Source organism: Podarcis gaigeae (assembly GCF_964106915.1).
Source record: "Podarcis gaigeae genome assembly, chromosome: 17".
Lineage (NCBI taxonomy): Eukaryota > Metazoa > Chordata > Lepidosauria > Squamata > Lacertidae > Podarcis > Podarcis gaigeae.
This window is the reverse complement of record NC_139694.1, coordinates 31,921,155-31,942,060: the sequence shown is the minus strand read 5'-3', so window position 1 is coordinate 31,942,060 and position 20,906 is coordinate 31,921,155. Positions and strand designations below refer to the sequence as shown.

Below are 20,906 nucleotides of genomic sequence, written 5' to 3'. Positions count from 1 at the left end.
ATATGATTTGTAAATCTTTATGAACTGCCACCTTTTCATATCAGAAATAAGCATTCCAACCAAAAATATTGTCATGACCTTCTAAGTCCAAAATATGTGAATTCTCTAATGTCATCCATTCCTTCAACCAACAAAAACAGGCTGCCTCATAATATAGTCTCATATCTGGCACATGTGGATTCAACCTGCTTTTCTTCACAGGCTGTGTGGCTCCTCGCTGTACTCTGAAAGAGCTTCCTTGTTGCTTTGGACACACACTTTGAACTGGGGCCAGAATTCAAGAATGGCACAGGTTCTGCACATGGAGACCACTGCTTTCCCAGGTATGTGTGCATGTGCATGAACACTTTTCGTTTGGACAGATAAAGCTGCAAGATGGGGCATCAGGCCTGCTGGATGTGATGTATGGCCTCAGATAAAATTCTGAAGATCCATTTCCTAGATTTGATAGGGAGAGAGTATTTGATGCAGAGGTTGATAGGAAGCAGTAGCAGTATATTCTGAAGTGCAGGGGATCATCAGGGCAGTCTCCCTAATCGCACACCCCACCCCATGTTCCCAAAATTAAGAAATGCAGCTATGTAAAGAAATGTTACTACAAAATTGAAGGCAAATTATTAACCTTTCAAAATGTATTGTGGCCCTGAATAGTCCTGCGCACCAGAGTCTGTGTACACCATTTTACAGTTTTCCCTGTGAGTTTCATAACTTCTGTAATTTGATTTTTAAAATATTTTATGCTGCTTCTCGAAAATGTGTGATGCATCTTGAGCCTTCACACAAAAGCAGTACCATACTAAAAACAAGAGAATCTACTGGGATATGGGGGTCACCTGAGCTATTGTAGGCATTCCGCTGTCATCAGCTGTTATAATACCTAGGACTGTTGTAGAGAAATAAGCTGAGGCTTCAAAATAAAGCTCTTAATGTGTAGGGTTGGTCCACACTTCTGCTTCTCCCACGGCTTTCTGCTGGGAAAACTCACTCTTATCATCAAATCAGAGCAAACATCAATTGGCTCTTTCTATAGTTGTGTAAAAAGAAGAAGAAAGACTTGCTGATTTGCCAAGAAATAGGAAATACAACACACACACAACTGAGGGAAATACAGGCTACAGACTTCAAACCCTTACATATGGGGAGAAATAAGAGTACATTTGCACTCAAAGGCAAATCTACTTACTGTATATTTTCCGTGTATAAGACTATATTTTTTCCTAAATTTTTGACGTTTAAAATAAGGGGTCATCTTATACACGGATAGTGCATAGTGCATTTTCTTAATTTTGAATCCCCAAAATTAGGGATTGTCTTATACATGGGTGCCTCTTATACACAGAAAAATACGGTAATTCACACTTTCAAAACACCACCATCTTTCAAAATTCACACTCCTCCAGATATTGCCATTCAAGTAATTTGTACAGAAATGAATGAATAGATTTATTTCGGTCACGGACCAGAGTGTGTACAGCAATGAAAAATGAAAAATACTCAGGTGAAGAGTACATAGAAATGCGCCTATTAGTGAAAGCAGCATACAAAAATACTATATGTTAGGAGAACGTGCATTAGAAAATGAGTATTTTAGGAGAAATGCTGATGACTTATAAAATAAAAAATTGCAGACTGAGGTGGAAACGTGAAGTGAACTTCAGACTGGGAAAATGCGAACTGAGAGAAATCAAAGTTGTCATTTTCACCCATCCTTCCCTTGTTTGAAATTGGCGCCACTTGGCAGTGGAAGAACTCCTGTGGTGTCACTGAAAAATCATAAATGCCTTAATTGCTCCCAAGTTAGTACATGATAGTTGTTTATTTCCTTGACATCTGGTGGAAGGGCATTCCACAGGGCGGGTGCCACTACCGAGAAGGCCCTCTGCCTGGTTCCCTGTAACCTCACAGTGAGGGAACTGCCAGGAGGCCCTCGGAGCTGGACCTCAATGTCCGGGCTGAACGATGGGGGTGGAGATGCTCCTTCAGGTATGTTTGTTGAGTCAGGACATGATGGTCCCGACTTCACCGTGTATTTGAGATGATCAGTGCATTCTCAAGGGCGCTCAACTAATTACAAAAACAAGGGAATGTTTTAAGCTGATCTCTTCCCCTCTGTGCTCTTGCAGGGAAGGCCAATCCCACCTCTGCTACGGCGTTCCATGGGAAGGAACAGGACTTGCCCTATTCCGTGGAGACTCCCTATGGCTACCGCCTGGACCTGGACTTCCTCAAATATGTGGATGACATTGAGAAGGGCCACACCATCAAGCGCATTCCGGTCCACCGCCGACCACGCTACAGCTCCCTGCCAAGAGGCTATGGTTACACCGGCTCATGGTGGACCTCCACCGAGTCCCTCTGCTCTAATGCCAGCATGGATAGCCGCCACTCCTCCTATTCCTACTGCGGGCGCAGCTTCTACCCACAGTACGCCACGCCCGGCAGCTTCAATGCCCGCGTGGAGAAGACCTTGCTGGATGCCAGGAAGAAGCTAGAAGACCAGGCGGATTCTGGAGATGGAGAAAGGACCAGGGCAGGTGGTCTCGGGAGCCTCCACAGCAGCGTATCTGGATCAACAAGCTCCTTGGTGGGAAGCCAGTGCCTTTCCCGCCAGACTTCCTACAATGGCTCACAGCAAGGCGCCCCTGGGCAGTTCACGCCCATCGGCTCAGGACTCTCCACCCCAGTCTCCCCAACGCCAGGGCACCTCCAGCATGTCCGGGAGCAGATGGCCGTAGCCTTGAAGAAGCTGCGCCAGTTGGAGGAGCAGGTCAAGATGATCCCAGTGCTACAGGTGAAGATCTCTCTTTTATACAGTGGTACCTCGGGTTACATACGCTTCAGGTTACAGACTCCACTAACCCAGAAATAGTGCTTCAGGTTAAGAACTTTGCTTCAGGATGAGAACAGAAATTGTGCTCCGGCGGCGCGGCAGCAGCAGGAGGCCCCATTAATTAAGTGGTGCTTCAGGTTAAGAACAGTTTCAGATTAAGTACAGACCTCTGGAACAAATTAGGTACTTAACCCGAGGTACCACTGTATAATAATTTTTTATTTGGTTTTACAAATTAAAATTTACTTTCAACGTCGTAAGTAATAAAAAGGTAAATAAACAAAGATTCACCCGAATCTCTGGGCTTCTTCCCCCCACCCTTCCATGGGTTCCATCGTTAGTCCTTTTCCGCTGCATATTTTAAGCCACTCCAAATTTTAAGTACCCTAGTACCTGTTACACTGCAAGTGTTATTCAAATCCTGCTAAAGAGTTCAAGTGTTTACAGTGATCTCCAAGGTAAATTATAAATTTCCCCCGTTCTTTGTTGAAATTCTGGTCTTCCTGGTTTCTGATTTTCCCAGTCATTTTCACCATCTTTGCATAAGTCCATCCATTTGGTCTGCCATTCCTGTCTGGTGGGAACTTTGTCTTCCTTCCATCTCTGAGGCTAAGAGCATCCATGCAGCTGTTGTTGCGTACAGAAACAGCCTTTTGTGCTCCTTTAGTATTTCTGCACCTAAAAAAAGCTTCTGGTTTTTTAACAAAAGTTGTTTTAAACATTGTTTTTTCCAATTCATTATATAGCATTTCTCAGAATTCTTTTACCACCTTGCACTTCCACCACATATGGTAAAAGGTGCCTTCTTTTTCTTTACATTTCCAGCAAATATTTGAACTTGTCCTATACATTTTTGCTGTTTTACTCGGAATTAAGTACCAACGATACATCATTTTCATGTGCTGCAGGTGAAGATCTCGGTGCTGCAGGAGGAAAAGCGGCAGCTGAGTGTCCAGCTCAAGAGCCAGAAGTTCTTGGGGCACCCGGGGGGGTTCGGCAAAGGAAAATCCAGGGGGGAGCTCTACATAGATATCCCCGAGGAGGGGGCTGGTGGAAATGAGGAGGGCAGCGTGGGGCCTGATGCAGGAGGCAGGCTGGACAAGAAGGAAGTGAGGTCAGTGGGCGTGGGCATGTCAGCCGAAGAGGCAGAGGTGGGGAGGTGCGATGTTGGGGTGGCGGTCAAGGAGGAGGAGTTGGGGTTGCCTTCCCCGGAGGAGGAGAGCCAGCGCCAGGCAGTTCAGGCCCTGTCCGCCAAGATTGCCGTGCTAGAGGTGCAGCTGAAGAGGGCAATCCAAGAACTTCAAGCCGCCCAGCAGAAACTGGAGCTGCAGGGCAAGGAGAAGGAGGGCAAAGGAGCGTCCGGTGGTGGCCTGAGAGAATGGGAAGTAGGGGGAGAGGCCCCGGGACAAGGGGGCGGCAGAGAGTTTCAGAGGCCCCAGGAAGTCCCCATTCGGGTGGATACAGTCAAGGTTGTCCAAGTGGAAAGGGAGCCAGAGGTCGCCGCCAGCACAGCCACAGGGCTGGACCACAGGCCGCAGAGGGCACAGAGCTTGGAGAACAAGGAGTCCTATGCCAGCCTCAAAGCTTTGGCGGGCAAAGACGCAGGGTTGGAAGAAGCGATGGTGCCGCTCTATGCCACATACTGCAGCAACGAGGTGATGGAGACCACGTTCCCGGTCCATGCTGGCGCAGAGAGCACAGCTACCACCTTCCACACTGTGAAAAAGATCAGCATCATTGGCACAGAGGGGAATGGACAGCAGGATACAGCAGGTAAGCTCTTTCTGTGTGTGTGTGTGTTTCTGAAGGAGAATACACTCACCCCAACTGTGGAAAATCTGTCGCATCTTCCTGCATTGCAGGGGGTTAGATGAGGTGGCCCTCGGGTTCCTTGCAACTCTACAATTCTGTTACTCTTCCCACAAATCCCACCAGTCCTCCGATTAGGGCTCCCCACTCTAAATAAAACTTTTCTGTCATTTCTTCATCCAAGTCCTTAGGGTACATAATAAAACAGCAAAATAAAAAATGGGGAAATGGTGGTAAGGATCTTTCCATTCAGTTTGCAGCACATCAGATGTGCTGTTGTTGTGTGAGACTCAAAAATCTTGGCCAAGAGAAGAGAACAAGCAGCTTGACTCTCCTTCCACCTCCCAAATCTATGCTTCTCTTTGTTTACTTGTGGACTGGATGTTGTGCTTACCTGCTGCCTTTGAATTGGGAGTGCCAGGAATACCCTGTAAAAGCTGAAATGTGTTGGGTGCATTCTCTGAACTGATTGATATTTTTTTTAACCCAGTAAGTATAAAGCTCTATATCAAATTAAAATGACCCCCCCCCATACCAGCTTAACTCAAGCTGCCAGAGAACAAAACAATCGATTAAAACAGCCTGTCAAAAGTCCCAGCTTTGGTGAGTCTGCAGGGAAAGAGAGTCCTGGCAGCCCCTTTTTCTCTTCCTTGTCTGGGCTTACCAGAAAATGCACGCCCTCGTCTTTCTCCCTCTCTCTGGACTAAAATCAGTGGCAACGCTCGGCTGTTTTCTCCCTGCCCCGTAAAAGGCTTTTGTGTAACTAATACGCTGATTTTTACCAGCTGTTTATAGCAGGAGCAAGGGAAAGAGAAACTCTTAAAATAGTCTGTGATGTTCCCAGGGTGAGATCAAAGGTTCTGGAATGAAAAGATGATTGGAAGCTCCATTTATGAGCCAGCTTTGCCACAAAGAATTGGTGGAAAAAGAGCTCTCACGAGTCAGGAACCAGCCTGAGCTCCAGGTCCCTGGAGAGCCCAAGAAGAGACTGGTGTCCCTCCTAATTCTCTTGTAACTGGGTGCATCCTTTGCTCAGCATATAAAGGACACAGCAGAAGCTCCAGAATAATCTGGATTTGAACTCCTAGCCACCTGGGGATTTCCTGCTGAGAGCTTGGTGCCCAGATATGGGCATGAGCTGGGGGAGATTATTGTGGGCGCTGTATTAAATGGTTAAGATTTTCCAAGTTTATTTTCAGCTGCTTGGTAGAGAATCCAGCTGCATGGATTCCAGAGGTTTGGGGGGAAATAACTGAAGGCCTTGGATGCTATGAGCTGATTACACACATTGCCGTTGTACATGTTCACAGTTAGGCAATACCTTTGTTAGAACCAACCAGAAACTCACAGAAACGCTGTAGGCAGAAAAACAAAACACAATGGTTGGAGGACATTTTCCCAGAATCCTTTGAAAGCATCTCCTTCCCTGGGGCATGAAACTTCCAATCTCTACTCCCCACCTCGCAATACCTGTTGCTGAATGTTCGTTCAGGGAGATTTGCCTCTTTGGAAGTCAGTGAACAAAATCTCCGAAATGACTGTTTACCACTCTGATCTTCCATCTTCCTGGAGGATTTGGTGTAGCTCAAAATCTTGCACGGTATCCTCACACCAACAGAACCAGTTCAGTAAGAGATCACCCTCTTTCCCTGGATTGCTGCAGCTGTAGGCAACCTGTGGGGTGGAAGGATTGCAAGAGGAGAGTCTGCAAGGTAGAGCCAGAGCCCAAGTCAGGATGCCCAGCTCAGTACAGGAGCCATGACATCCTACCTGGTGAGTAACGCCTCAGAGAAGCTAGTGCTGATGCAGTTGTCTCTCTCTTCTTCTTCCAGAACTTCATGGGTCATTAGAGAAATCAGTTCCCGACTCCTTCCAGACAGAGCAAGCGGCTCCCTGCATATCCCAGGAGCCTCAACGAGAGGCACGAGATGAGGGAGAGGACCAAGGTAAGGACTGGGATGGAGAGAGGTGCTGTGGGCTCCTCCATACAGAGCCTTCCATATACGTAGGGCTGCCTCTGAAGACGGTTCGGAAACTTCAGCTAGTGCAGAATTCAGCAGCCAGGTTGCTCACCAGAGCAAGATGGTTTGAGCATATTACACCGATCCTGATCCGACTGCGCTGGCTAACAATCACCGTATTTTTCGCTCCATAAGATGCACTTTTTCCCTCCTAAAAAGTAAGGGGGAATGTGTGTTCGTCTTACGGAGTGAATGCAGGCAGGAGGCTCTGCTCATTGCTCCCTTTAAAGAGCTGCGTGGAGCGTGTGTGCGGGTCTTGGGGGCTTTTCCCCAAGGAGGGAGAAGGGCAGCCCGTCAGTGAATGGCCTCCTCAGGGAAAAGCCTGCAAGCGCCGCACACACGCTCCATGCGGCTTGTGAAAGGGAGTGCTGAGCAGAGCCTGGGATGCATACAAGCTCTGCTCAGTGCTCCCTTTAAAGACTATTTTTTTTCTTGCATTCCCCCTCTAAAAACTAGGTGCGTCTTATGGTCAGGTGCATTTTATGGAGCGAAAAATACGGTAGTTTCTGGGCCAATTCCAAGTGCTGGTTTTGACCTATAAAGTCTTAAACTGCTCAGGACCACAATACCTCAAGGACCATCTCTTTCCATATGAACCTACCCGGACCCTGAGATCATCCTCTGAGGCCCTCCTTTGTGTGCCTCCACCTCGAGAGGTCTGGAGGGTGGCAACATGAGAACACACCTTCTCTGCAGTGGCTCCCCGTCTGTGGAATGCTCTCCCCAGAGAAGCTCGCCTGGCGCCTTCATTATACACCTTTAGGTGCCAGGCAAAAATGTTCCTTTTTAACCAGGCCTTTGGTTGATCTGATTGATATCCTATACCCTTTTAAAATGTGCCTCTTTTCTTGGGGGGGGGGTGTTATTTATATTCTGTTGTTTATATTCTGATTATATATGTTGTGATCTTTTCTGTGAACCGCCCTGAGACCTCCAGGTATAGGGTGGTATATAAACTCAAATAATAATAATAATAATAATAATAATAATAATAATAATAATAATAATAATACACTCTAATGGACTGCTGCCACCTTCCTTCATTTCCCCACAGCTTCATTCGGAGCAGGGATTCGGTCGATCATGAAGAAGAAGGAGGATCCTACAGAGCTTCTGGCCAACAAGAAGAGCCTGCAGTTTGTTGGTGTCAATGGCGGGTATGGCGAAGCCTCTGCTCCCAAAATAAAAATAGAATGAGAGCCTTCCAGTCTGCTCTTGAGTCCAGTGAGGCTGCAGCCAGTCAGCAGCAGCAGCAGTTTCCCACACTCCTGGTTGCCTGATTTCACCCTAAACCTGGACTGTAGGAAGTCAAATGTCACCACCGCCACAAAACACACAGGTGTGGGATTTTGCACCAGAGTCGTGCTATTTGCAGGATTTCCACTTGCAGGAGCTAGGAGGTATTTTCCAGTCCCCATGTGGTTTGTGATCCAAGATCAGCACACCTGGCACCTGGGAAATCCTCTGCCCTGCAGTACTCTAATGGCACAGAGCTAGGCGGAACTAGGCACAGAGCTTTTCAGGAGGTTTCCCTATTTGTCCTCTCTGCTCTGGGGGACTGTTTTCTCTGTTGTTCCTTCTCACCCCCTTGTTGCCCCCACCCCACCCCAGGTATGAGTCCACCTCCTCTGAAGACTCCAGCACAGCTGAGAACGTCTCAGACAATGAAAGCACCGAGAGCGAATACCACGAGGCGAGCGAGGGGCTCCCTGCAGCACAGGCAATGGCAGCGGAGCCCCCAAAGCCGCCTGGGACAGCTGCAGCCATATCTCGCCCTGGAGTCTCTGCCGAGAGCGGGGAGATGCCAGCCGCAGAAAGCGCCAGCAAGGAGCCACTAGGCAAAACAGGGTAACCATCAGCCTTGGGCATCTTCCCAGCTATCACGACTCTGTGCCCCAAATATTCCACATTCTCTTCTCTGGAGAAAGAAAACTTCACTCCCAGAATGAATGATTCAATACACATAGAATGTGTGCTGCCTCTTGCTCATTCTCACAAATACCGTTTGCTAATATTTTGGCCAGAACTGGAGTATCGTGAATGGAAGGAAGGGCAATTTTTAAAAAACCAGAATACAGGGAGGAAAATTGAGGTGGCAGAGAGAAAGGGAACGGTTGAGATCACTGAACCTTTACACATATTGTCTTCAGTCGCTGTTCAGATATCTCTCTTTTGCTCTGGACAGGAAATTCATAGTCAGATTTTCATAGTGCATAGCTGTAACATAAGCAGAGTTTATAATGTTACACCTGTCTTCCTCTCTCAAAGAAACTCACTGTCCAAAAACTAACTTCCCCCATGTTCTTCTACCCATTCCAGGACAGGACTCAGCAAGGAGCTGCTTTCAGCTTGTGAAGTCCTTCAGAAATACCTGGAGAGCCCCAATGAACACATGGACGAAGAAATGGTATACCTGCACTCTCATTCTTGAGGGCGGAAGCTCTGGAGGGTGGAAGGGAGCTTAAAGTGGGAGCGTAGCTCTCATTTCTTGTTGTCAGCGATACTGTAGAGCAGTGGTTCTCAACCTGTGGGTCCCCAGATGTTGTTGGACTACAACTCCCATCATCCCTAGCTAGCAAGGCCAGAGCTCAGGGATGATGGGAGCTGTAGTCCAACAACATCTGGGGACCCACAGGTTGAGAACCGCTGCTGTAGAGGCTCCTGATTTCACAGAAAGGCGTTTTGCTGGCTCAGAGAGACCTAAAGAAACCGTTTGATCCCTAGCCACATGGAGAGGAGGTTATCTGTTAGAAAAGAACTACCAGATTTGCCATTTGCACAGGGGCTTCCCTGCCACTTAACGGAGCCACAGTTTCCTGGGGTTGGCTTGTTTTGGCAAACCATGCTGGTTAAACCAAATTAAAAGTATTAAGGCTGTTATCCTAGTCCCCAAAGTTGATTGCTTGTGGGGAGATGAGGAGGAGTGCTGCTGGGGTGGAACGGGGAGGGGGAGCTTTGCTGAAGAAAAGGAGGCAGGAAGAAGATCTCCCCACAGTATTCAACAGATCAAGGGCCCAGAGGCCTTGGATCTCAGGCCTTGTCACTACCTCCAGTGCTCCCAGTCCTCAGATTCCTCAGCTGCGAAAGCAAAACCAAAGCATCCCACAACCACTGTCTTCCACCTTGGCTATCAGGAACTGGCAGGGCTTCCGATGAGACAGTGAGCCTGTCACATAATCCCTTTCCCAACCCCTAATTGGGACTGCTCCTCCTGTTCGCCATGCACGTATGCCAGAGGAAGGTGCTGGGGGAGGGGGAGACGCCCGAGGAGACCCAAAAGCATTTAGCAAAGAAGACAAAAAAGGTGGGACGTAACAGCTTCACACGCCTGACAGTGCTGCCCTTTCCTTCCTGTGTTTCCATAGAAATTGGCCTATACTGCCGTGCTCCACTATTGGCTGAGGCTTTCCTGCCACAAAGAAGCGGATCCAGAATTGGTCTCACAGCACTTGGCTGCCTTCCGGTGCATCTCCCCACACTTGCTGGAATTCATCATCAATATGGCCGACGCCAACGGCAACACGGCCCTCCACTACACTGTCTCACATTCCAACTTCCCAGTGGTCACAAAGCTTCTTGAAACAGGTAGGTGGGCATAGAGAGAAATGGGGAAATATGGAGTCCAAGGGAGCCCTTTGAGGAGGGCTGGCCCACCTGGACACAGCTTGGTGATACACTGGGGCATCCCGTTTTTCTGCAGCTTCTTGTGCTTCAACTGCTCAGCACCTTTGGAACTCCATGTGGCCTGAAGCTCGTGCCTTCCACCATTTGGGTGTCCAATCAGGCTAGCTATTTATGGCAGGGATGGGGAGCCTGATGCCCTCCAGATGTTGCTGGACTATACCTCCCATCTTCCTCCTAGTGGTGCAGCAATAAAACTGCTAGCACACTTGCAAAGTTAAGCAGGGTCCGCTCTGGTTTCAAATTGGACGGGGGACCATGCATTGCGGGGGGTTTGGACTAGTTGGCCCTCAGGGTGCCTTCCAACTCTACAATTCTTTTCTATTTAATTTTATTCATTTTTCTTTTTCATTCATTACATACATCTCAAATTCTTAACATTTACTATATATTCTTCCCTCCCTCCCCTCCAAGGCTTCCCCCAACTTCCGCTTCTGGTTTGCTACTTTGCTATCTCTCAACAGAAAAAGTTATTAATAACATAACATCAAGCCTAAAAACATAAAAATAAAAGTAAATGCACCATCATATTTCACTAGCTTCTAAACATTTTCTAATGCTGATAGTTTATGTAAATCCTGCCATCAAGTCTATTGACTTTCTTTGTTTCTGCAAATACAGTGGTGCCCCGCAAGACGAACGCCTCGCAAGACGGAAAACCCGCTAGACGAAAGGGTTTTCCGTTTTGGAGGTGCTTCGCAAAACGAATTTCCTATGGGCTTGCTTCGCAAGACGAAAAAACCGCAAGACGAAGAGACTCGCGGAATGGATTCTTTTTGTCTTGCGAGGCACCACTGTATAATATGAATGGTTCCCAATCTTTTTCAAAGTCTCTGTTGTCTTTTTCTCTTAGTCTGTCATTTTTGCCAGTTCTGCATGGTTCATCAACTACTCTTGCCATTGTTCTTTAGTTGGTATTTCTTTACAATTCTATGATCCCTAATCATTGGCCATGCATTGGGCATTGGGCAGCATCTGTTTTGTTTTTGTTTTTTAATATTTATTAAAGATTTTCTTAGTACAGTAAAGAAAAACAAAAAAAACAAAACAAAAGAACAACAAAGAAAAAAGAAAAGAAAAAACACTTACATCAATAAACATATTTTCTTCACTTTTTGGACTTCCTCACATCTCTCGTTCCTGCGTTCCTGATTTATAAAACTTTAACCAGCAAATTATCACCTTATTTCAATTCTTATTTTATAAATTTCCAATATTGTGTCCCTAGCTTTAGATACTTTTATCCAGACCTTAAATACTTAATTTAGACATAATATTTATCCAAAACTTATCTTTTCTTAGATTTCACTTATGTTCATAATCTTTTCAACTAGCTTAGTGGTGCCATGTTTTTTACACTCTTGCATCTTTCTTAACACTCATACAATTTGCAATGTTTTTGTAAATAGTCCTTAAATTTCTTCCAGTCCTCTTCCACTGCTTCCTCTCCCAGGTCTCGGATTCTGCCAGTCATTTCTGCAAGTTCCATATAGTCTATCAGTTGCATCTGCCATTCTTCCAGTGTGGGCAAGTCTTGGGTTTTCCAATGTTTGGCTACAAGTATCCTTGCAAGTATCCTCATTTTAAAAGATGATGCTGTTAAGGTGCTACACTCAATATGCCAGCAAGTTTGGAAAACTCAGCAGTGGCCAGAAGATTGGAGAAGATCAGTCTACATCCCAATCCCAAAGAAGGGCAGTGCCAAAGAATGCTCCAACTACCGCACAATTGCACTCATTTCACACGCTAGTAAGGTTATGCTTAAAATTTTACAAGGAAGGCTCAAGCAGTATGTGGACCGAGAACTCCCAGAAGTGCAAGCTGGATTTAGAAGAGGCAGAGGAACCAGAGACCAAATTGCAAACATGCGCTGGATTATGGAGGAAGCTAGAGAGTTCCAGAAAGACATCTACTTCTGCTTCATTGACTATGCAAAAGCCTTTGACTGTGTCGACCACGGCAAACTATGGCAAGTTCTTAAAGAAATGGGAGTGCCAGATCACCTCATCTGTCTCCTGAGAAATCTCTATGTGGGACAAGAAGCTACAGTTAGAACTGGATATGGAACAACTGATTGGTTCAAAATTGGGAAAGGAGTACGACAAGGCTGTATTTTGTCTCCCTGCTTATTTAACTTATATGCAGAATTCATCATGCGAAAGGCTGGGCTGGATGAATCCCTAGCCGGAATTAAGATTGCCGGAAGAAATATCAACAACCTCAGATATGCAGATGACACAACCTTGATGGCAGAAAGTGAGGAGGAATTAAAGAACCTTTTAATGAGGGTGAAAGAGGAGAGCACAAAATATGGTCTGAAGCTCAACATCAAAAAAACGAAGATCATGGCCACTGGTCCCATCACCTCCTGGCAAATAGAAGGGGAAGAAATGGAGGTAGTGAGAGATTTTACTTTCTTGGGCTCAATGATCACTGCAGATGGTGACAGCAGCCACGAAATTAAAAGACGCCTGCTTCTTGGGAGAAGGGCAATGACAGGCCTAGACAGCATCTTGAGAAGTAGAGACATCACCTTGCCAACAAAGGTTCGTATAGTTAAAGCTATGGTTTTCCCAGTAGTGATGTATGGAAGTGAGAGCTGGACCATAAAGAAGGCTGATCGCCGAAGAATTGATGCTTTTGAATTATGGTGCTGGAGGAGACTCTTGAGAGTCCCATGGACTGCAAGAAGATCAAACCTCTCCATACTGAAGGAAATCAACCCTGAGTGCTCACTGGAAGGACAGATTGTGAAGCTGAGGCTCCAGTACTTTGGCCACCTCATGAGAAGAGAAGACTCCCTGGAGAAGACCCTGATGTTGGGAAAGATGGAGGGCACAAGGAGAAGGGGACGGCAGAGGACGAGATGGTTGGATAGTGTTTTCGAGGTTACCAGCATGAGTTTGACCAAACTGCGGGAGGCAGTGGAGGACAGAGGTGCCTGGTGTTCTCTGGTCCATGGGGTCACGAAGAGTCGGACACGACTAAACGACTAAACAACAACAACAATCCTTGCTGCTGTTGTTGCATACATAAAGAATGTTCGGTCCTTCTTTAGCACCCTCTGGCCAACAATGCCTAAAAGGAAGGCCTCTGGTTTCTTAGGAAAGGTGTACTTAAATACCTTTTTCAACTCATTATATATCATTTCCCAGAAAGCCTTAACTCTAGGGCAAGTCCACCAGAGATGAAAGAACGTTCCTTCAGTTTCCTTACATTTCCAACATTTATTGTCAGACAGATGATATATTTTTGCAAGCTTGACTGGAGTCATGTACCACCTATGTATCATTTTCATCATATTTTCTTTCAAGGCATTACATGCCGTGAACTTCATACCGGTGGTCCATAACTTTTCCCAGTCAGCAAACATGATATTATACCCAATGTCCTGTGCCCATTTTATCATAGCTGATTTAACCGTTTCATCTTGTGTGTTCCATTTTAACAGCAAGTTGTACCTTAGTCTTAGGTTCTAACAATTCTGTTTCTAACTTCGATTTTTCCACCTGGAATCCTATTTTTTTATCCAAATTAAAAACCTCTTTGATCTGAGCATAATGTAGCCAATCTCGCACTTTATCTTTTAATTTCTCCAAACTCTGCAGCCTCCAATTATCTCCATCTTTTTCTAATATTTCCCAATATTTCGGCCATTTGGCCTCCATATTGAGTCTTTTCCGAGCCTTAGCTTCCATTGGTGATAACCACCTTGGGGTCTTGTTTTCCAATAAGTCTTTATATTTTGTCCGGACATTAAACACTGCTTTCCTGACAATATGGTTCTTGAAAGCCTTATGACTTTTGACCTTGTCGTACCACAAATATGCATGCCATCCATAAGCATTGTTAAAACCTTCCAGATCTAGAACATCAGTGTTTTCAAGAAGCAGCCAATCTTTCAACCAGCAAAAAGCTGCTGATTCATAATACAACCTTAAGTCTGGCAGGGCAAAGCCCCCTCTATCTTTAGCATCAGTTAATATCTTAAACTTAATTCTGGGCTTTTTGCCCTGCCAGACAAATTTTGTGATATCTCTTTGCCACCTCCTGAAACACTCCACTTTATCCACAATCTGTAAAGTCTGGAACAGAAACAGCATTTTTGGCAATACATTCATCTTTATAGCAGCAATTCGGCCCAACAAGGAAAGTTTCAATCTTGACCAACCTTCTAGATCCCTTTTAATTTCTGACCAACACTTTTCATAGTTATCCTTAAATAAGCTCAGATTTTTGGCTGTTATGTTTACCCCTAGGTATCTTACTTTTTTAACCACATTTAACTCTGTCTCTTTCTGAAACATTTCTGATTCTGAAGATGTCAAATTTTTTTCTAATACCTTAGTTTTTTGCTTGTTTAGTTTAAATCCCGCCACCCGACCAAACTCATGAATCAATTGTAATACCCTTTTCGTACTAGATTCTGGCTCCTGTAGGGTCAAAACCAGGTCATCTGCAAAAGCTTTAAGTTTATACTGTTTCGCTCCGACCTGAATTCCTTCAACCAACCGGTCCCCTCTAATCATATTCAAGAGCACCTCCAGGACCGAAATAAATAACAAAGGAGAAATAGGGCAACCTTGTCGTGTTCCTTTTTCAATTTTGAACTCTTCCGTCACCACATTGTTAACTATCAATTTAGCCTTTTGTTCTGAGTAAATTGCATCTATCCCATTTTCAGCATCTGGAGGGCGACATATTGCCCTTCCTGATTCATGACATTCATTGTCATCAATCCTCCAAAGAGCTAGAATGGCTCTTTAGCTTTCTCTACAACCTTGTGACATAAAAAAGGCCATCCAGTGAGCTATATGCTGAGTGGGGATTTGAAGCTGGCTTTCTGATGCCAGAGCCCAATGCTACTCCACTCCACTGGAGAGAGAGGGAGAAAGAGGAGTCGGCTGGGAGTTTTATCTTCATACAATCTTGGCTGTCTCTGAGTGCAGATCATTGAGCCTGAGCTTCCACAGCCACTGCCCAGTTGATATGTTCTATGCTTATGGTAATATTTTATTCTCTTGCTAACTATGCTGTTTTAAATGTGAATTTTATACTTGACTTCCTTTAGTAAGGTTTTATTTTATTTATTTTTTTGGTTAACTTTGCTGTGTTAAACGTGCCTTCTGTAGTTGACCTCCTTTGCAATGTTTTATTTTGAAATCTTTAATATTTTAGTTTCCTGTTAATTGTGTTGCCTTGAATGTATACTTTGATGTTTTGATGGGTTGTTAACCACTTTGAGGTTTTTCCATAAAAATATAAAGTGGTATAAACATGAAATGAATAAGAGTAAGAAGGGGGTGGATTAAATCAAGGGGAAGTGGGTGCAATGACTGATGTCGGTCTGTGCAGGAAGTGATAGAACGAAGATCTAGGCAAAACATCAGGAAGTAGCTCACAATAATCACAGCAACTATCTGGCTAGGTTGGGGGGGTCTTTTTCCATGGATAGTTTTGAAAACAGGCCCAGGCAGGTGCCTGTTGGCAATGTCTTAGGCCAGCCTTAGCGGCTACACAACCCATTCACTCTAAATCTTTAGTTCCAAAGGGATGAGGCTTCTTGTTGATTCCTTTGCCTTTCTAGGTTTGTGCCACGTGGACCAACAGAACAAAGCCGGCTATACAGCCATCATGCTGACAGCACTGGCTGCTTCCCGCTCAGAGAGTGACATGGACACAATTGTGCAGCTGCTGAAAATGGGCAACGTAAATGCCAAAGCCAGCCAGGTATCCAAATGGTTAGCACTTTCTCGCAGGACAGGGAGGTGGATGTGGAAGTCAGGTGATGAGAGACCCTTCCAAAGGTTTCTGCTTTGGCCAGGGTGGGGTGCTCAGAACCACCAATTCTTCTGCTCTTAGGGCACAAGTGAGATTTTAAAGCCTGATTCTCTTCCCCCATTCCTCATTTGCACATGTTTGCCTTACTGAGGTTTCGTAAACAGTATCATTGGCAATTTAGGAAACGCTCCTGTCAAAGCAAAGCAACACACTTTGCAAAACAGCTCAGTTGCTTGAAAGCTTTGCAGGCCCCAGCTTGATTGCAAGTTAAGGTAATTGTGAAACGCTTTTCAGATTTTTGTACTCTCAGTTGGCTTTTCTTTCTTTGCAAGCTGGATCATAATGCTTACGGTGTCAAATCACGCTTAAATCAAGAGCTTCCCCCTCCCCCAGCATTTCAGTTTTGTGCCCGAAACAGAGGCAAGCGATTCTGATGAGCCAGAGATTGCAGCAGCCTTCACCCTCAATTCTCACCCAACCCTGGCCCTAGTATATAACCGCAACTTACACTGTTGCTTTTCTCCTCGCTGCTCCTGCAGGCTGGGCAAACTGCACTGATGTTGGCCATCAGCCACGGGCGCCTGGACATGGTTCATGCCTTGCTAGCTAGCGCAGCGGATGTCAACTTGCAAGATGACGATGGTTCCACAGCGCTGATGTGCGCCTGTGAACATGGCCATGCTGAGATCGTCCGCCTGCTCTTGGCCACACCTGGCTGCGACGTTGCTCTCTCCGACAACGTGAGCCCTTTTTGTTATTTATTAAATTTGTATACCGCCCTATATCCTATACAGCGGTGCCTTGATACTCGAAAAGCTTGGCTCCCGAACAAATTGGGCCCCGAATGCCGCAAACCCGGAAGTGAGTGCTCTGGTTTGCGAATGTTTTTCGGAAGCCGAACATCCGACACGGCTTCTGCAGCTTCCAAGTGAGTGCAGGAAGCTCCCGTAGTCAATCGGAAGCCGTGCCTTGGTTTTTGAACGGTTTGGGGAGTCGAATGAACTTTCAGAATGGATTAAGTTCAAGAACCAAGGTACCAAGGTACCACTGTACCTGCAGGTCTCAGGGCAGTTCACAGGATAGAATCACGACATACAGTGCACAAACCCTTTGTCTCCCATTCCACTGCAGGCTGAGCGGAAAGTGATAATTTGATAGATAATCCACCAGTGCTTTGCGTTCTTCCTTAAACACTTCGTCATTATGTCCTCTTAATTTGGCAGTTAATTTTACCATGTCAACATAGTCCATCAATTTCATAAGCCATTTCTCCTTAGTTGATAATCCTTTCCACTTCTGAAGCACCCCAAGTTTCATAGACCCCATAATATATTTGGTAAATGGGCACTGCTAATAATAATAATAATGATGATGATGATGATGATGATGATGTTTCCCCAGCCACTCTGGGCAGTTCCCATCAGAATATTAAAAACATGATAAAACATCAAACATTAAAAACTTCCTTAAACATCCTTCGGATGCCTTCTAAAAGTCAGGTAGTTGTTTATTTCCTTGACATCTGGTGGGAGGGCGTTCCACAGAGCGGATGCCACTACCAAGAAGGCCCTCTGCCTGGTTCCCCATAACTTGGCTTCTTGCAGTGAGGGAACCGCCAGAAGGCCCTAAGCGCTGGACCTCAGTGTCCGGGCTGAACAATGGGGGTGGAGACGTTCCTTCAGGTCTACTGGGCTGAGGCTGTTTAGCACCAACACTTTGGATTTTCTCTCCTCCTGCAGGATGGCAGCACAGCTCTCTCCATCGCAGTGGAAGCAGGCCAGAATGACATTGCCATCATGCTGTATGCTCATCTGAACTTTGCCAAAGCCTCGTCTCCGGTGAGTTGCCATGTACAGTCAAGGAATCATTGCACCGGCCTCGTAGGGCAGTTGGTCAAGCTCCCTGTTTGAGGCATGATATCCAGCTGATCAGACGCAGAAAGGGGGTCTAATGCACTGGGGGTCGCCCATGTTAAAATGCGATCCTTCAACTCAGTATCTTTTGTGGTGAACAATGTTTTTAGAAAACAAATTTGATGGGCTGGCTCTGCACAGACTTGTCTACCTGCCGCTTCTGCCGCCCAAATGCTGTGCCTACGTGAGCAGGGAACTTTGCACGAGGGTCAGTTTTGAGTTCAGGGGGCTGTTTCTGGCGAAGGGAAGGGCTGAGGAGCAACACAGGAGGCAAAATGAGATAAGTAGGGCTGTTTAATTAAAGACTAATCATGAAATGCACTTTTTAGGGGACCCCCAAACAGCCGAAAGATGACAACACAGCATCTATGTCCGGTGATGCTCAGTAACACAAAACAAGGCGGTTTCCTGTCTGTCTACACTTCCCCTTGAAAAAGTACCTGAGAACTTGTCAAGGACTGCAGAACCTAAGCATCCAATGGTGCATAATGTAAGCATGTAAATCTCCCAAGAAATGCTATCTGTTCTCAGCATCCCACAACCCCTCCCATCAGCTGGGATCTCTCTCATCGGCTACACTCAGTGGACTGGTTGGCCTTCCAGGAGAAGGAGCTCCCCCTACAGTTTCTGAGCGGCTACTTTAGCCTGATCAGCTGCAATTCTGCTAGCTATTGAGCCGAAGAGGAAGAATCGGCGAAGGACTTCTGGATACAGCTTCTCGGCCAACTTGGCATGGCTTAAAGGCTTTTCTGCTTTCTAGAGACACGTTCCCCTCTCCGCCCAACTTTCACCCAAGTCCATTGCAGTATTAAAAGTCTCTGCAAGGTGAAAGATGTCTCTTGAGCCTGAGCTGATGAGTTTGGGTAGTCCAGGGTTATGGAGAATCTATAGAGAGACAGAGTGGATGCCACACATAGGCTTCTGCAGCGCACTTCTTGAATAATCTTGGGCATCTCTTTGTCTCAGCTCTTCCTCTCATTGTAAAATGGGACTTAATGTATTTTTAAGAGGCCTGCCTAAAGCAACTCCACACAGAATCCATTTTCCTTTTCTCTTTTTCAAGACAAGAAATCCATACTTAAACACGACATTACTTGAAATAATTTTTGAAGGCCACACTGCCTGAAAGAGGGCCCTGTTTTGAATCAATGTTTCTTCATTTGGGTAGGAGTTTTTACGTGTGTGTGTTCTTGTAATACAAACAACGTTGCAATGGAACTAAAATGAGTATTTGACACAAAGGTTCGAATGAGTGAATTTTGCAGATTTGGCAAAATGTGAATTCTCACTGAGTTCGGCAACTTGGTAAGGGAGCAATAGTATATTTTCGATGGGTGGGGTAGATGGGATTAGATTTCTCTCCAAAATGATAACCATTATTTGGCTAGGCTGTAGGCTATTTCTTCTGCACAAGGAAATGTTGTGGCTGAATGCTGATGGGCCTTTGCACAGCTCCAGTTAAACAGATTTGCACAGGAGATATTCTCCCAGTGAATTGAACCCTTTGCCCAGAGTGCTAATCAGCTCTCCTTCTCAGTTACTCTCTACAATCTGATTTACTGATGTTGGATGACTGGGATCTGAGGAAAATATCTGGTATTATTTGCCTAAAAATGTCAAAATAACGCAGTTCTAATTAGGCAGACCCAAACTGTTTCCCTCTTTGGGATTACCCGAAGCACCAAATTCATTAATGGATGCTATGCAAGTTGAAAAAGTCCTCTTCGCTTATTAATTATTTGGAGTTTTAATACCAAAATTTATGTCTCTCTCTCCTAACAACCAATGATCAGTAGGGGAGGGGGGAAAGTATAATAATTAAGATAAACCATAGTGGTTTTGGGGGTTTTTTTAATGCCAATAATTTGAAATAGTAAAAGGGTACAACCTATTTTTATATAAATATATAAATATATATATATTAATATACACCAAGAAAACGACTATATAAATTATTCTAGTGCACAGAATTTTTAAAGGAATTCTAGAGGAGACGACATCCAAAATGTTGAGGTGGGTTGTGACTGGCTGGGCGAAGGACTACTGTCTGAAGCTGCAAATCTGCCAGCTGATATATTTGCACAGTCTCTATTCTGCCTTGTGTAAAAGCCATTAGACACTAGTTGGGCTTGAAAACAGATGTTTATTTGGAGCCAGTTGGCTCTTGTGTTGCTCCGAACACACAGGCAGTACAAGTCTTTCTTCCTGGCAATGGTTTTATGTCGCTGCCCCCAAAGCAGACATTTTGAATGGGCAACAGGAGGCTTTGGAAAACTGCATGTCTTTAGGAGTGTGTTTGGAACTTGTACTTGGGCTATCGCCTCAGATAAATGTAATCTCTTTTAGGATTGTCATATGATGATATTTCTACACTTTTAAAGAAAGTTAAGGTCATTTATAGCCATAATAAACGTAAAATGATCAGATGTGACTCTTTCTGTTTCTAGCGGTGTTACTGTTATGTAGGCATGGACAAACTTGGCCCTCCAGCTGTTTTGGGACTACAACTCCCATCATCCTTAGCTAACAGGACCAGTGGTCAGGGATGATGGGAATTGTAGTCCCAAAACAGCTGGAGGGCCAAGTTTGGCAATGCCTGCCTTATAGCAACTTGAGAGAGAGAAATCTGTAATATTGTCATAACTTTTTTTCCCTGCACGAAAAGTATGATTTTTAAAAGAGGAGCAAGATTAACTCAAGGAAAAACCTGAGTAACCTTTGGTAAGTTGCCAATCTCAGATCCTTTTGTCCTCGTCTTTATCTACTCAATGAAAGCAGAACATTGCTGAAATGTTAGCATTGATAAAAAGATTGCATATTAATTTGTAACCTTCAATAGGTTTATTGAAGTATGGAATGAATGAAGACATT

General features: G+C 45.1%; 1 protein-coding gene across 6 annotated transcripts in view; it reads left to right on the top strand.

Moving 5' to 3' along the window:
- Window positions 1-20,466, top strand: part of KANK2 (KN motif and ankyrin repeat domains 2) — a 79,528-nt gene extending 59,062 nt beyond the window's left edge. For all 6 annotated transcript variants that reach the window (XM_083718596.1, XM_083718598.1, XM_083718595.1 and 3 more), the window contains 12 exons: window positions 202-323; window positions 2,124-2,791; window positions 3,739-4,603; window positions 6,472-6,585; window positions 7,715-7,817; window positions 8,272-8,508; window positions 8,980-9,067; window positions 10,026-10,245; window positions 15,929-16,071; window positions 16,662-16,862; window positions 17,862-17,960; window positions 18,365-20,466. In XM_083718596.1, the coding sequence (XP_083574722.1) occupies window positions 284-323; window positions 2,124-2,791; window positions 3,739-4,603; window positions 6,472-6,585; window positions 7,715-7,817; window positions 8,272-8,508; window positions 8,980-9,067; window positions 10,026-10,245; window positions 15,929-16,071; window positions 16,662-16,862; window positions 17,862-17,960; window positions 18,365-18,424 (2,838 nt within the window). In that variant the 5' untranslated portion in view covers window positions 202-283 and the 3' untranslated portion in view covers window positions 18,425-20,466. The remainder of the gene's footprint in view (window positions 1-201; window positions 324-2,123; window positions 2,792-3,738; window positions 4,604-6,471; window positions 6,586-7,714; window positions 7,818-8,271; window positions 8,509-8,979; window positions 9,068-10,025; window positions 10,246-15,928; window positions 16,072-16,661; window positions 16,863-17,861; window positions 17,961-18,364) is intronic.
- The last annotated feature ends 440 nt before the right edge of the window (window positions 20,467-20,906 follow it).